Below are 17,219 nucleotides of genomic sequence, written 5' to 3'. Positions count from 1 at the left end.
GAACGTCTTCGCTCACGCCAAATGCATATTCACATCACATCACTGGTGTGGCCGCGTTGGAGTGCCTTGTTGTGCCTTGAGTGTGTGCATGTTTCGCAGAGAATAGCAAGGATGGGGATGTTTTTTTCTTTTTAAGTCTCACTTGACAGCCAGCATGTGGAGTAAGCGCCTCATCGCGGTGGTGTGGAAAACCCGGTGATGACCCGGTGGGATCCAGCCACCTGAGGCTTTAGGTAGCTATGTTTTCATGGTTCAGTCATGTAGTTATTTGTAGGCATAGGAAAAGGCTAGACAACACTGTAGATTGACATTGAATTATCAATTATTAATTGCAATCAGTTTTTGGTATTTGGCTCTACCAACACGTCATGTATCAGGTCTACGTTGTCAAACATGCCCCCACTCCCAAATGTTGTCTCACTGAATAGTCACCAGCAGATAAAAATGTTCTGTATTTTTTTTTTTTTGTATCGTAACCACACACTTTCAACAAACTTATTTAAATACACTGTGCAAAGTATCCCTTATCGCCTGTTCTCTCTTAACTCTTGCTAAAAAGAAATGGGAGACTATCGTATAACTTCACTTTGGCAAAATGCAAAGAAGACTCTGTTGCTCACATATTTGAGGTTAAGTTCTGTTTTTTTTTCCCCACTAATCAACCAGACCCTATAACTTCATCTAACGATGGTGCACTAGCTTAATGATACCATGTAATGTAAAACACCATAGACATTCTAGTGAAAATGAGCATAGATGTCACGGTAATTATTAACTTGGATTATGTACAGCTATAATGGAGGAACACTGTATTTGAGATGTTTTGTATTTGAGATGTCTTCTACTGTACTTGAGGAAATTAAGCAATTTCTTCTTGTAAATTCTCTTGTTTACTTGCCTGGAAGAAATTAAACATTAATTTTGGTGGGTCAGAATGCCAAGAAGATTAACTTTGAACACGCTCTTTGTTTTGGTTGTGATTTCTCTTGTTCTGCTACTGCCCCTTAAAGCAAAAGAACAAGAAGTCTTTGGAAGACAACACTTCAAGTCTTTATCACACGTTTTTCTTTCTTTCTTTTTTTATGCAATCTTTTGAATAGCTGGAAGCCGATCTAAGTTACAGATGTAAGAAATTGCCTTCAAATTCCACTTCGCTTTAATGCCTTGTAGTGAGTCGCCTTACTTTGTAGTCATCACCCTCCATTGACTTTATCCCTGAGCTGTTTTTTTAGGCCTGAGCGCTCCCAGCGGGGTAGGTAAATAAAGGGTTTGTCGGATCAGTCTGAACGGGGCCCTCGTGGGTTATTATCACCGCAAATATTCCGCGGCTTTCCTGACTTTTCCAGAAGCAGGAAAGCCGCAAGCCCTGTGAGCGTCGACGCTGGATCAAAACTTGAGGGAGGCACAAGGCCATGTACGCTCTTGTGGCGTGCCTCCATTGTTGTTGTTGAATAATTATACAGTATATACTAAACATAAAGCACAGGTAGCTTTTCTGTACATTTTTTGCTTACAGTTCTTGTGTGTATGCAAAAACACACATAAATATATAAAAAATAAAGCCTACTGCCAACTAAAATGGAGCACACTGTATGTAAAAACAGTGCTACTATCTGTTAGCGCTACATTAGCATGAATCCACAGCCGTGTTTGTTTGCCATTGCTTCGCACGTGCGTATACGGGCTGAGCAAGCCGTCTGTGTCAGAGCAGTGTTGCCTACAGTACAGTGTGCACGTGTGACGTATGGTGTTAAACCCTGCCCTAACACAGTCGAGGCTACACATTTAGCACCTTGGGCCCTGACCCGAAACAGAGCCCAGTTGAGTTCTGCTGCACTTTAAACGCAACACTTGGCTTTCTCATGACCCTCCATAGACTCATATTTCTTCCCTCGTACATGCGGTCTGGCATGGCATCCTCAAATTAGGCTTAGCGAAATGCCACGGTTTTGTCTGAATTACTGAAAGATTATCGAGTAAGACCAGGGGCTGATGTGAAAACGTCGGGTTTGAAAAGAAAGGTTGTTCTTTTTTTAGTGCGGAAAATGAAGTGAGAAGGATTTTTTGACAACCGCTTTGTCATTTCGCGCTCCGTAATTAGTGTCTGCTGTATGTACATTGTGTGAATCTCCACAGATGTCTGGCTCTCTGCAGTGTTGTTGGTTTATTGTTGTTTTTTTTTCCATTTCTTTCCCCTTTTATCCCTTATTGGCTTCATTCTTTGAATAATGTTATGCAGTCAGGTGCAGGGTGAAGGGGGAGACATGTTAGGTTGCATACAAGAATCCATCCATTCTCTATTGCATTTATCCCCCAAAAATGTAAATTTTATTCAATTTTGCAATTTGAAAACACTATATTAAAGAATAATCATCATCATAAACTAGATAATCATTAAATATTAATATTAATAATTAAATAGAATTAAAAAGAATTGAACAGTGGAATGGATTAATAGCCTTACCATTTATTCCAATGGGGTAAAATGATTTGACATACAGGATACAGATTTGAGTGTTTTGGGTTGAACGTGGTCACAAGGAAAATTAAACTTTTATCTCAAGACGCCACTGTATAGCCAAGTTTCTTTCAGGCATTTATACTTTCCCACTTGCGTCATGTCACTGTCTGAAATTAAGCGTATGCATTATAGTGTGTTAATGTCACACTAGTGGATTTCTTGTCGAGCGCTGCTGAAAACGCTTTATGCTTGATTGATGTGTTTTTGGAGCCAACTGTCAATTTGTATTAAATTGTCCGTTAAAAATAGAGATAGCGTCCTTGTTTATGCACATAGTTTGCAAAGTTGACGGCCTCCTGCGCCTCTAATTCAGATGGATGTTCTAAAGTGCAGCGTACACTTTGACCATCCGCAGCCCTCCTTCAAAGGCTTCGTCTATAAATATGTCCTTGCTGTTCTTGGAAGTAAAAGCTGCCATCTGTTGTTTTATTTTGGGGATGTTGCTTTAATGCTCTCACGTCTGCAGTCTGAGCACTCGGATGTTTTTTCCCCCGAAATAAGTGCCCCCCTCCACCACCACGCTGACATGTGCTCTGCATATGGAACATGCACTTTATTTGGCACTACTAGAGGTTAGGCCTTCACTTTTCAAATAATTTTTATAACAATATTACCAAACAAAACATTAACATATACAGCAATAAATAATGACACTCAATAAAAAAAACATTGATGATAATAATCATCATAATAATCACAATAATAACCATATAGTGTACTACATAATAATTATCATAAACATATATTTTAATAAATAGTAAACCAATTTAATGAAGATCATTTAAGATGGTTTGTCTCAATTTTATCAACAATACTTTTGTTTGTCCAAAATTGAATACATTTTTTATTTTTTTATTTTTTTGGTCAGAGCCATTATTCTTTTCATATTGATGTTCACATTTTATTTAGGGTAAGGGTTTTTTTTGTTTTGTTTTGTTTTTTTAAATCGATCTCTTGTTCTTAGTATTAAAATTTTGTTTGTCGTACGACCGTCATTTTTTAATCATTTGGAATATATTGTACAAAATATAACAGTAATTATATGGTATTCCTACATTAAATCCTCCACTCCATTTTTTAAAATCAATCCCTTATTCTTAGTGTTAAAATTATATTAGGGGTTCTTGGCACTTCCTTTTTTTAAATCTTCATAACTTGTAAAATTTTGAAAAATATTTCCAATAATTCTTAATCATTCTTAAACCAAATCTAAAAGAAAAAAAAATATTTTTAAAAAATCAGCTGTCACTTTTGACATATTTAGCAATGTCGGCATACAGTAGCTTTTCTATTCCTCATATGATCTGCAGACATTGTGGTGTTGTGCTAAAGACATGCTATCAGACATAATTAGTCAGTCAGCCAGAAAGCTGATCAGTATTTATTGAAGTGGAGGATACACCTTGCAATCAAGTGGGGCATGGCATCTATTAGCGCGGAGGCCATTATTTGAAGCAATACAGTGTGCATGTGTAATGTCACTATTTGCGCATCGTCCACAGGATGTGCACGTGTGTGCTTTTTCACCAGAAGCACCTCGTAACCTCCATGATTTCATCGGAAAGCCTCCTGAAAAAGGCCCACGTTCATATTTTCCCGCCCAGTCATTTTCCTCATCTAGTGCCAAATAAGAGTGCATGTTCCATATGCGGAGCACATGTCAGTGTGGGGGGGACGACACTTATTTTGGGGGAAAACATCCGAGTGCCAACAAGTCGAGGCTGAAACGGTCCCAATCAACAACAACAACAACAACAACAACATATAAAAATAATATATTAAATAATATATATAATCTAATTATAAGCGATTGGAGAAAAATTACATGTATACATATTATTTTAATTGTCATTAACTGTAAAAATATTTTATAGAAAGTATAGGCTTTACCTTAACATTGACCGTAAAAGTAATTATAGAACAATAATTCTATTCTATTGTAAATAATGTGTATAATTTTGATAAAGTGTCATTTATTTCTCGAAAAAGTCATAAAGCTAAATCCTTACCACTAATAGTCACCTGTTACTAGTTGAGTAGCCCCACCAAGCCACTAGATGTTGAAATGTGGTGTGCTGCACACATGCAAACCGTTGGGATCATTTTCAGTCCTTTATGTTCTAACAGTCATGTGGGCAATATGCACACGCTAATATTTTATCCTGAGCGTAGTCTTAAAGAAGCACAACCAAAAAAAAAAAAATCAAGGGCGTGTCTTCTTTCCGCTCCAAAGGCGGTTTAACCTGGCATCGGCCAACATGGAGCCTGACAGCACTTTCCATCCAATGTGAATTTTAGGCAGCAGATGAAGCCAGGCCTGCGCCACCACGCACCGTGTAATTAGCGAGTGCTGCGGGCTCTCAGGCTGACACACACGTGCACCAAGATATGTTTTTTCTTTTTTTAAAGTAGTGCATTTATAGTAAAGACACGCAGATAAATTGGCTGGCGTGTGCTAGCTGAATGCGCCACGGCAGCAGGGCACGTTTTCCCCAAATATTAAAGAACTATTTTATTTTCCAACATTTAACACGTAAGATGACATTTTGGTGTAAACTGCAATTCATGCTGATGGATCCCAATTAATTAAATTGAGGCTGATCACCTAAGCTAAAATGACCATCGTGCAAATGAATGAACTTCTGTAGCAACATGTCTACTACCTCAATTGCATATTAGCACCCAGCCATTTCACTTCATTGTCTGCTTTATTAATCTGATTTACTGTAACTTTGATTTATCCTACCTTATACAGGCCAATGGATTCGACTACATATCAAAAAGAACTCATGTGCGCATGCTGCTCTTTGAAAAGCCATTCCGGAGAGCTACTACAACCTTTTTTTTCCCCTCTTCCAATGCCGTCATCACATTCCATCATTGCAATGTGTCCCATTGCTCCTTTATCCTCTGCCATTTTCATCATCTGGCCGCTCATATTTTCCCCCCTTTGTCTTCCCATTTCTTCTCTTTTGTCTTCCATCACTGCTGATGGAGAGTGGCTGCTGCACAAGAACATAGTTTTGACTAAGTTAGTTCCAGTTACTGTAATCATTACAGTTCATATAGGCTGTCTTCTGCTGAGCCCATTTGAACTCCTTTGCTAACCAAAACAGCAGCACCAGGCCATGTAAAACGTGTGGTTTTGTGTGTCTGTTCCTCGAAGCTACTAGGGGTGTTAAAAAAAAATCGATTCGGCGATATATCGCGATACTACATCGCGCGATTCTCGAATCGATTCAATAATCGGCAGAATCGTTTTTGTTTTTTTTTGTTTTTTTTGTTTTTTTTTAGGATTCACACCTTGAGCATGGAAGAATGTTATATGAACGGAACATTAAGCCTTAATATTTTATTTTAATGCTGTTCAAACATGAAACAGATTACAACCTCTATAAGACTGAAATTTCAGATAAATAAATAATACATTTTCATATAAATCTTACACTCTACAAGCTTACTGATTAGTATTTTCTAAATTTGAATGAAAAAAAATCGCAACAATCGACTTATAAATTCGGATCGGGATTAATCGGTATCGAATCGAATCGTGACCTGTGAATCGTGATACGAATCGAAAGGTACGAGGCAATTCACACCCCTACTGTTTACGCTGGAGTTTTACTGTGCTGCCATAGAGTATATATGAGCCCGAAAGCTAATCTATTTAAGCCTTGTCGCATTGTCGTAGGAGCAGAAGGCCTTGTGCTGGGAGGCAAAACTTCCGCCTTCGCGCCCTTGACCATCCAATCACAAAGTAATTAGTGTTTTGTTTTGTTTTTTTTGTTTTTTTAAACAGGTAAACATTTTATTTACATCAAATAAAAGAGTACCTATATACTACAGTTACAGTACATGTTCTTTATGTATTAATTTATTTATTTAAATATACAGGAAAAGTTATTTCAATAATCATATTCCACCATCTTGTGATCAGATCGGTGGTTGGTTGGTCGTTTTTTTTGTTTTTTGTTTTGTTTTATTACTCGCTAAGTGGCAATCAGCCTACAAAGTCCTGATCGTGTATAGCCGATTTAGCTATGTTCTAAAAAATGTAATAAAAATATGTCTTATCTGCATTTAAGAAAATAAATTCCACGGACATTCATAGCATTTTTTTTAATGTTTTGTTTGTCGTGTTATGTATTTTTAATCATGTGTCTATGCCGGTCCATTGAGTATGGCTTTTTTTTTTTCTTTTTTTTTTTACATGGCATTTGCCATTCACTCTATAAACTTGTAAAGTACATCCTAACTTTGAGTGTGTGGGGCCAAAATGTTCATCACCATATTTGTAAATGAATAACATACATGGTCATCATTTAGCACAACTTACATGTTCAAATGATCAAATGTTCGAATTGGATTCCAACTGATGTTTATTCATGTCAATGGCAATGATGAATGAATTTCATGTTTAGATTTAGATTTTGGGAGTTGTCAGTAGTTTATAAAATAAATCTAAAACGAGTGTTATTTTGACTCAAAAAATGGACCAATAAATAGCAAAATTAGACAATTTGGCAGTGATCTAGAATTTTTTTCTTTCTATAAGCTATATGTGTTTTTAGATTGGCTTTTGTATGTGTTAGCGTAACTTACATGCTAAACAATTGAGTTGCTAGGGATCGTAGCCACTGAATTCCCCACCCTGTTTAATGTAATTTAAGACTGCTACAAATGTTCATGCTACTTAAAGTGACACTTCACATCCAAATAAATTGAGAGCATGTCTTATTTAGTGTTTTAACTCAGTGTCGCTATCTGTGTGTCTTCCACGTTCTGGTGGAATCAGTGAGTGTGTGTGATTTTTTTTTTTTTTTTTTTTTTTTCTGCTGCGAGGAATGTCAAGCCACTGAGGAAGCTGCCAGTAATTAATCTTATGTTGACGTCAGCTCACAAATCCATTCGATAACAACGATTTTCCCCCACCTTGTTTTCCCGTCAGTCTCGCAATGTTTTCACGGCACTTCCTGACTTGTGTCATGTGATCAGGTTAACCGAGGGGGAATTCTGCTACTTCTTTTTTTCCCCCCTGTTGCTAATGAAGCACAGTCTTCCCAGCATATGAAGCACATTTTAGTTGACCAACAGTCTAAAAATTGCCCCAACGTGTCCCGTATTGTTTGGCATATCTGAAATTTCTTGTGACTCAGCAGCAGAACTGCTGGATCTAGTAAACAGATGAAGACATTTCTTACAAGGAACTGAATTTTAACCCCATTATCCCTCCCCATATTACTTCTCCACTTTATTTGTCAGAACAAGAACCCTGTGGTATTTATAGCACGTATTTATGGCAACAAGCTTTGATGCTATACTCTCGTATGTCAAATCAACAATATTGATTTTATTGTTGTCCGAATTTGTCTGGCTCAGTTGTGATTGTTTCATGTTCGTCTTGCAAATGGCTCAGTGCATTGCGTCCTGATGCATGCACGGTGACTGGAGATGAGTTTTTGAGATGCGAACCGTTGTTTGGCTAATTGTTTATTTTGACTTGTCGCTGCAAACGTAAGACAAACGCTATGTGGTAGAAGTGAACTATTTCAACACAATTCATAACAAGGCCTAGATGAGAACAATTTTTCAAAAAAGATGTTCGCTAACTTGATGCTAATTATTGGAAATGTCAATCAGCAACACTACTGACCAGATTTTGATGAAATCTTGCAAAAAGTCAGGGCTCAATAATTTTTGAGGTGGATCCAGATTTTTTTTTGTTTGTTTGTTTTATGAGGGTAGGTTTTTAGCCGTCCATAGGCGTAAATGCTTGTCTGCCTGTGATTGAACACAGATGGAAGTTTTATTTTTGGATTCCCATATGTTTGATTTCACAGCTTTGCTTGGTGGTCCATTTTGGTGGTTGCATCCATGTCCCCAACCTAAATTTTCAGAGTCTCAGTTCCACACTGTGGTTGCAAGCACCTGCAAAAACAAATGAGCGGTGCGGTGTATTTTATTTATATCTAACTTTTACTTCCCTTGACATGGCAAGTGGGGTGATGCAAAGCGGAGAGGAGTAGGCCAAGACTGTGACCCTTCTGTAATTAGGGAGATGGGTGGAGTTTTGGGTCGCTTCTCCAACGCACCTAATCAGTGGGTGGGGTGGCAACAAGCCCGTATATAACTAGTGTGTTTTCATATGGTCTCACTTGTGGCCCAAATGTTTAGTAAAAGCATATGTTCATGTTTCTAAGTTTAACAGTACAAGTGTGTAAAGCTACATATGTCTTTACAGTCTATATACATATACTAAAAGTTAGGGAGATTGTTTTAAAGTGTTCAAGTGAAATAAATATATGGCATATCTTTAATTATAATTTTCTAATATGAAGCTAAATATCCGGCGATAACACAATACAATGACTAAAGTATATTGCATAATATCCCGTACTACTTAATGTGATGCTGACTTTTAAAACTGTTGCCAATGTTATTTGTAGCTTTTTTTTTTCTTTTTTTTTTGCTGTCATTGGAGTTAAAATGTGTAAAGCTAGCATGCTGTGCTAGTATCTGTTTATTTTATAAGAGAAAATATGAGTTATGTTAGAAGTTAGGTGAGATTGAGACTTGAATAGTGCCGAAAAACACTGATTCTGATGAAACGTGTTTTCACCAAATAGTTTGATGACTGTTGTTCAGTAAAAAGTAGTATATGGCGGCTGGCGTGCACTAAGAGACAGCTCATATCATTGGAACATAATATTCATGGAAGCATTCATTTTCTCTATAAAAAAATAGTTCTAAAAATTCAGAAAAATATCTCCTGCACATGTCTGTCTATCTAAACAGGGAGTGTGCACACCCTCTGGACTGTAGCATGCGGTGAAAGATGAGAACGTATGATCTTGACACTCACTGAAGAACCTGTAATCTGCTTTTACATAAACGGAACATTCCAGGGCAGTCTGGTGACCCTCTGAGTCCCCTTGGCTTCATCTCTCCTCATCACGCTCATCATCAACCATTCCTGCATCGTCCTTAGTGGCCTCCCCTACTCTCATAGACGTTTACGGCTCCCGAACGTAGCGTAGCATTCCACGGGCAGAAGGAAGAAGACGGCTTGGCTCCACGCATTATTGGCCGTTTCCGTAGTATTCCCGGGGTTGTACAATTCGGAATCAAGTTTGCAACTGGCGGCGCACCGTTCAACCCAAGACTCACTTAGGACCTCCCTCTCATTTGAATAACATTTCCTTATATGCATTTCATGGTCACATTGACAGCAGCATGAAATATAAATATAAGAGCATGGCGTTTTATTTATTGAGTTCTATGTAATTATTATTTATTTATATATATTTTAATCTTGCTTTTTATTTTTCCATTTATTTTTATTTTTATATTTACATTTTAATATATTGTACTTTTACTATCCATTTTATGTATTTTTTTATATTACATTTTTGAATAATGTTTTTTAGATCCGTTTTTAGTTTCACCTTTATTTATTTATTTATTTATTTATTATTTTAGCAGTTTTTGTCCTCCATAGAAATCACTTGCTTTTGTGGGCCGCATTTTTGTCTCATGTAAACGCAGAAAACCGCTTTAGTTGCCAAGACGACCGTGACGGAGCAGGGGGTTGAGACAAAGAGATGGGCTACTAAGTGTAGCTTAATGTAGCTACTTTTTTTTTTTTTTTTTTTTTAAACCCACCTGACGTTTAAGATAAAAAGTGACTAGGAGCTAATGTAGCGACTTTTTATGTTATTTAATCATTGTCATTATTATTATTATTATTATCATTATTATTATTGGAGAATCGGGGTGCTCCCCTCTACAGAAAGAGGTGTTCACCCCATGCTGCATCCAGACTGCAAATGAGCGGCACTTGCCTGAATCCACCATTGCCTAATTTAATCACATGTTGAAGCACTGTCTTTCATTTATTCATCCCTGTATTTGCTTGCCAAGTAATGGCAAAATGCTGAAATGTGCAATGTTTGTAATAAATGTGTTAAATTAGATCAGAAGTCGTCAACTATAATCTAATTTCACGGCTAGTTTAAAAAATGATGTACTGTTTTTTTGGGTTTTTTTTTTTTTTTTTTTGATGATCTGTAGTGGTTTATGTGGCCATATTGATAGATACTAATTGGGCTGTGCAGCTGCAGGCCAGAAGCAAAGCCACAGATCTTGGGACCCAATAATCCAATTAAGCATTTAGCTACATGCCTATGCGCTGCCACATTCCACTTAGCTCAGCCATCAGTCACATCCTGACTCTCACACGCACAAATATGTTTATGTTCAACTTGTCCCCCCCCCCTTGAAAAGATACTAAAAGGCTCACTCTGTCTTCATTAGTTGCCGGGTGATAAGCAGGAAACAGACAGGAATTTTAAACAGCAGGCTGCCGAACCTGCGGCCATTTCCCCTCTTTACCTTTGACCCTAGCATTATCACGGATGATAACCCAACGGGAAGAAATCATGTTAACAGCATCAGTTCTTATTGGACGATTACTCGGAAGTTCTGAGACCTTTGATGAACTCAGGATTTCTTTCCCAGGGTGGTCAAAACGAGGTGGAATGCATATTAGGCCTACATACTGTATACATATCGCACAACTCTATTTTTGAATTAATATTCATGGTGCATGTTTTAGTGCCTTTATGCAACTGTATAAATTAAAAATAGTGGAGAAATGTTCCCCTAGTAATGTCTGTAATGACCTGGCTGGTCCACTATAAACTACTAAAGGAAGTCATCCACAGTTAGAACAACCACAGGGATGTTTTTCCTCCACACAGCTCAGTCTGTTATTTTCAGGTCCAATTATTACCAATTGTCACTTTAAAGTTTCCCAGTGGGTGGGTTGTTGGACAGCTGTCAACGTTAAAGGATTTTTATTTCCCGAGAAAGTATGTTTTCAATTCCTGTTCCTAATGACAAGCCCACATGCTGGGGACGTGCATGTAGAGAGGTCGGGGTTGCATTTCGTTCATCTGACTGATGATGGTCCCTCCTTGGAGGACTCCCACACAGCCCCCTGTGGAAACCTACAAACCGAAATTCAAGTACAACAAGGCTGACTGGTGTTGTTGACATGAAGTTAACACAACAGTATGTTCCTGTCACAAGGCCAACCTAGCAGAACTGCTAATAAATCAAAAGGTTGCTGTCAGGGTTGGGTGAGATGGCCTAAAATTCAGATCATGGAGTCCAAATAGATACCATGGGGCAAAATATACCAAACACTGTGCACCCCTACTGTCAGTCATGTTGCTATCACAAGTGCACCTCCAGCACACTCCAATTAGAAGCCAAATGGGGAAAACTTGGCTGTGTGTAACGCACCGTGTTTATGTGTATCTCATTCCAGAAACACAGAGAGAGATTGTTCTGTTATGTAATATTTCCTCGCCTCGCAGCTTTATTCCCTTGCTCACAACTAATTCGTCTCCCTCATTCCCTCACTCCGTCCCTCTCGGGCCACACCACCTGGATGTCACAGAAAAAATAAAAATGGCGAGTCTTGTTTGTGGCCACAAGAAAAGGCTGCTGTCTAAAGTCAGCGCCTCCATTCAGAGACAGTGATGAAAAAGCCCTGAAAGAGCTCAATTGTTCCTATATTGAGCATCTTTGCACTGGTAATGTCACGGGTGGCGTGGTTGTGGAGCCAAGTGCAGGAAGCAAAGCAGGGATGAAGTCAATAAAGGGTATTTAATGAAGCAAAAGGCATACTTGGCGTCCAAAAACAAAATCAACAATGTCCAGAAACACAAGTCAAAGCAGCAACTAAATCAGCAACACGACGAGGCAGATAACACAACATGGCAAAGGTATGACAACGACAATGATTTGATAAGGACTGAAACAAAGCAGGGAACTAAGGCCCTGTTTACACGGAAGCAAAGCCAACTTCGTTCCTCAAACAAATCTTGTACAGACAGAACCGTCTCAAGACATGCGAGTGTCCAAAAGAAGACGCCTAGAACGTTTAACGTTCTAAATATATATGCCAAGTCTGCAGTGGCGCTGTTAGCGATGCCACAGAGTGTTAACGGAAAGCGTAGAAAAAGAATCAGCGAAGACGAACCACTGATCTGAATAGCCGGTTTTGAAGCCGCGGGGCCGAAATAAAAGCTTTCAATTGGACGGTGACAAAATAATTCTCCTTACTGATATTAGCCCAGTGAAGTAACACACAGAAAAGTGAATTTCACAGCTAATGGGATTACTTCTTTTATGCTAATTGTCTGCTAACATGTGTACGTCTGTGTTCTTTTGCAGGGTCATCAACATACGAGGATGACCACGGACCTCCTGTTCCAAGAGTGAGTCCCTTTTTTCCCCTAGTGTTTATTCTTCTCTGGGTTATTCTATTATGCATCTGTACACACTCATAAACACATGTATTCATACACAGAATGTTAGCACTAATAGTTTGTACACGTCCAGCTGTGTGTGTTTCCGTTGTTTCTGTGCCAGATTCTTCCTCCTCCTTGTTCATTATCTCCTCGTCAAGTCATCACTTTGTTTATCACCAGCCACATTAGCCATAGTAGCAACACTAGCCATACAAGCTACTTTGACCACGTTATTAGCCACATAGCTCGTTGTATGCAAGTGTTATTTGTTAATGTTGACAGAAGAAATCCACTGAAACTAAACAACCACAGTATTCCGTCTTGACTATATTGAGGACAAGCAATCTGAGTCAAGCAACCATGTCCTGTGTCAGCATTGTTGCCAATGGAGTTAGCGTGCTTGCTAATATCTATGAATATAAACCACTGTTGTTTACTATTTTGTTTCTCATCCCAAAAACACTTTTGTCAACTTATCATGCTGTGATCTCATGTACCGTTACAAAGATGAGATTTGAACATGATCCAAATAAAATTGTCGTAAAATCTGATTGAAATTCCCAAAAACATTTTTAAAGCAAGCAAAGACAACAAAAAAACAGTAACTTTCTCGACTCACTGAATATTTTTGATTGTTATTGTTCAGCAATATTTTAGACTAATCAAGAAAGTGAAAGTCTCCGTCGCGCACTTCCAGGAAGTTGATTGTGGGGGTGGGGTACGGTATTACGTAACACGTCTGCTTTCCACCCTCCCTCAAATTCTATCTCGGAGCGCTGCGTTACAGCTCTGACAGACATGCTCACCATTTCCTCAACGTGAACTCTCCTTAGCACCTTGCCCGCACACATTTACACAAAGCACACAGTCACACTCAATGTTTTGACACATTTTCAGAGATGAAGTTAGTTGGCTCGGAAGATTTGATTTACATCTCTTCAAGCAGCCGTGACAGGCCACACTCCATTCAAGTGTCATTGATAGATTCACATTTAATTGCTTGGACATGTTGGAAAGCTTTGATTAGTACATCCAACATTTGACACACAACTGCAGTAGCTTAATAAGTGTGTCATAAAAACAGCTTTATGCTCTTTGTTATTGTTTGTCGGCATAACAAATTTTGCAGCAATTTTGATCCTGGTGAACTTTTATGGTTGTTTGAGATTGCAAAACTGACTAGGTCGATAGCAGAATTAATGTTTTTTTTTTTTTTTTTTTTTTTTTCTCTCTTTGAATCACAAAATCCACGCCCAAAATGACACGGTAACCATTTTGGTCTGAAGCGGCCATTTTAGGGTCATTTTGACCATTTCCTGGTGTCCTTCAAAGACTTTCTAGTTGTACAGATTTTGTAAGTTTGCTACGGAATTTGAATTACATATACAGTACTACACAAACGGACAACACCAAGTAGGATAACTTTTTTGTTTTCGGCACCGTGTATTGGCAGAGCTTGAAAATTCAAAACTTTCATTTTGTTTTTTATTATGACTTCATAAACATTTACAATGTACTCTATAAAGTAATATTTTCAAAGCATGCGTAAAATCCAAAGGTGGGGTTGCATTCTTGTCATGCCTGCTTACGCGTAAAAATGATATTCTTCGAGTTCCGTGGTTTTTCCATACGCTCTCATTTTTACATTGCGCTTCAAACTCATATAAAAGTTACAATCTTTGGCCACATTTACCCTAAACCCCTACACATCTGCATGCACACAAACATAGACATATGCACACATACACACTGCCATGTGAACAAACCATCAGTCTTAATTTGAGCAGGGCGTTGACAAAATGCGCCGGAGAGGTGGATGTTATGTTCGCCGCTAACATGACTGTCCGCAAGATGATGATAAATATGGAAGCAGGCCGTAAACTTAACTACTTGAAGCATGTCTTTAGTAAAAGTAACGATAAGTGGAAGAGATCGTCAGATTTTTTTAAATTTTTTTGTCCAAAAATACAACACAAATACGTTTTTATGTTCAAAACTTATTTTAAAATGTATTTTAATTTTTGGAGTCTCGTTTTTAGTTTTATAGTTATTATATATATATATATATATAAAATTTCCATTTATATTTATTTTTTGTATTTAATTTTTGAATTAGATTTTTAAATTCATTTGTATTTTCACTTTATTTATTTATTTTAATTTTGGCATTTTTGTCCTCCATATCTACTGAGCTGAGCTGATCTACAAATAAATATGTCATTACAGAGGTTTCAAAATGCATGTTGCACTTTGCTACGTCGCAACAAGTGAAGCTACGTTCTAAGTGAAGCACAAACGTGTGAGAACTTGTTTAAGTGCCAACATGATCTGTGAGCACTTGACTCACCGCCCTTCTTCCCGGTTTACACGGACGCATGTTCACACCTTGCTCCCTCCCACATGGAGGCAATTTGATTTTTGCCCGCACACGCCGGTCAAAACAACAAACAAGAAGTGTGGGACTACTTGGCTGTGCTTTTCCTTGTCATGGTTCACCTCGCTCCTTCGTTCCTGTTGTTGCTTTCACGGGCTTCTCATCTGGCAAACATTCATTTCACTTCAGAACGTTTGTGCGTCTGCAGCACCAGAGTACTGTACTTCTCCCACGAGACAAGCCTGGTAAATCAGGCATGTCCACAGTCCGGCTGCCGGGCCATTTATAAAAATAATATTCTTCTTAAATATCATCAAGCAATTATCTAACAAAATGTAGATTATGTCAAATTGTTAACTCCTATTTTCTGCCTTATGGCTAGCTGCCATATGCTTGTTTTAATCAACTATGTGAAGAATATCGAAGCTGAGTTTTCTGTGTTTGGTGGAAAAAGTCCGACTTGGTTCCAAGTCTGTGAGATACACAGTTACACACACAGACCACCCCTCCTGGCTGCCCCTCCTATTAGGACAACATTATTACAATTCCAGACTGGGAATGTTAACAAGAATCCATCACTCCTTACATTTTCTTCCCATCAGGAAAATGAGATCAAGGGAACACACTTTTAAGTCTTGTACCAAAAGTTTGTTTTCAGATCTCTCCTCCAAAGCATTTTCTAATGGAACCGTTTATCTCTTCCTGATCTTTGACTCACTTCCTGTCAATCTATGTTACTCTCACTGTTACATTTGCTTCAATGGTGTTTTTTCCTACACAGGATCATTGGCTGAAGTGCGCGTAATCTTCCCTGTATTCTGCTTAACTGACACTTGGGCTCAATTACGTTAGATTATGTTGTCGTGCTTTTCTGTTGTTGAGTCATGGCTGTTTAACTGGTGCGCCATAAACGGCGTCGCTGTCTCATTTCCGAGGAACACGCTCTCAAGTATGACGCAATTCAAACTAAAAGCTCTGTATGTATCTGTGTGTGTTTTCAGGTGCTCCCGTTCCCAAGTCAGGTGGTGTATAACCGCGTGGGCAAATGTGGCAGCCGTACAGTAGTCATCCTGCTGCGGTTGCTGGCCGAGAAGCATCAGTTCAACTTGATCTCGTCGGAGATCCACAATAAAACGCGACTCACCAAACATGAGCAGGTGATGATAATGATGTTCTTCCGCATACAGTGAATGCACGTTTATTGCTGGCGGTGGGTTCCGCACCCACCACAAAAATGCCAAAATAAAAAATAAATAAAAGTGAAAATAAAAATGGATATACATATAATTAAAAAATGAAATAAGAAAATAAATATAAATGGAAATAAAAACAACAACAAAAATATATGCATAAAGAAATAAATTAAAAATGAAGTAATACTAAAGTGAAAATAAACCAAAAAAAACAAGATTAAAAAATAAATGTAAAAATAAATACAAAAATAATTGTAATTACATTTAAATCAACCACTGATGAATATCTGCAACATAGAGAAGCTATAAACTAAAACTGGTTCTTTTTAGGCAGTATCTTATTTTAAAATGGCTTCGTCAGAACTATCAAAAAGCCCAAAACGGGTCACAATACTGCCTACGGGCTACATAAAATTCTTTAGTGTTTCTTTCTTAATCATCCTTATGGCCTAAATAAGTATGGAGTAACTTTAGAATTAAACAGAACGCTTTTATTTTGAAGGTATGCCTTTTAACAGGATGTTATACCAATGTTGCCAGAAGGTTGCAGAGAAGATCGAAAGGGTTATTTCTTGCCTGTTCACAATTTCTGAAAAGGTTTTTAATGAATGTGCATCGATTAAGGGAAATGAATGGCTGAGTTAAACTTTAAAAAAGATCTGAGCTTGAAAAGATCTGGTGCCTTCCCCCAAATCAAATTACCATGCCGTAGAATAGAACCCAAGGCGCTCGCTACGAGCCATTCTATGCAAATGTCAATATTGAAACTTCTCCTTGTTTACTCATTCATCAAACCCCGAAAGCCTGGCAGC

The 17,219-nt window shown here is 38.1% G+C and overlaps 2 protein-coding genes across 7 annotated transcripts in view; one reads left to right on the top strand and one right to left on the bottom strand.

Moving 5' to 3' along the window:
• usta (uronyl 2-sulfotransferase a) overlaps window positions 1-17,219 on the top strand; it is a 45,304-nt gene that overhangs the window by 11,239 nt on the left and 16,846 nt on the right. Inside the window, exons 2-3 of the mRNA XM_077509886.1 lie at window positions 12,764-12,807; window positions 16,216-16,371. Coding sequence (XP_077366012.1) covers window positions 12,764-12,807; window positions 16,216-16,371 — 200 coding nt within the window. The remainder of the gene's footprint in view (window positions 1-12,763; window positions 12,808-16,215; window positions 16,372-17,219) is intronic.
• LOC144009934 (uncharacterized) overlaps window positions 1-17,219 on the bottom strand; it is a 52,477-nt gene that overhangs the window by 29,374 nt on the left and 5,884 nt on the right. The window lies entirely within an intron of this gene.

The sequence above is a fragment of the Festucalex cinctus genome, chromosome 21, assembly GCF_051991245.1.
Source record: "Festucalex cinctus isolate MCC-2025b chromosome 21, RoL_Fcin_1.0, whole genome shotgun sequence".
Taxonomy (NCBI): Eukaryota; Metazoa; Chordata; class Actinopteri; order Syngnathiformes; family Syngnathidae; genus Festucalex; species Festucalex cinctus.
This window is presented reverse-complemented; position numbering and strand designations above follow the sequence as displayed.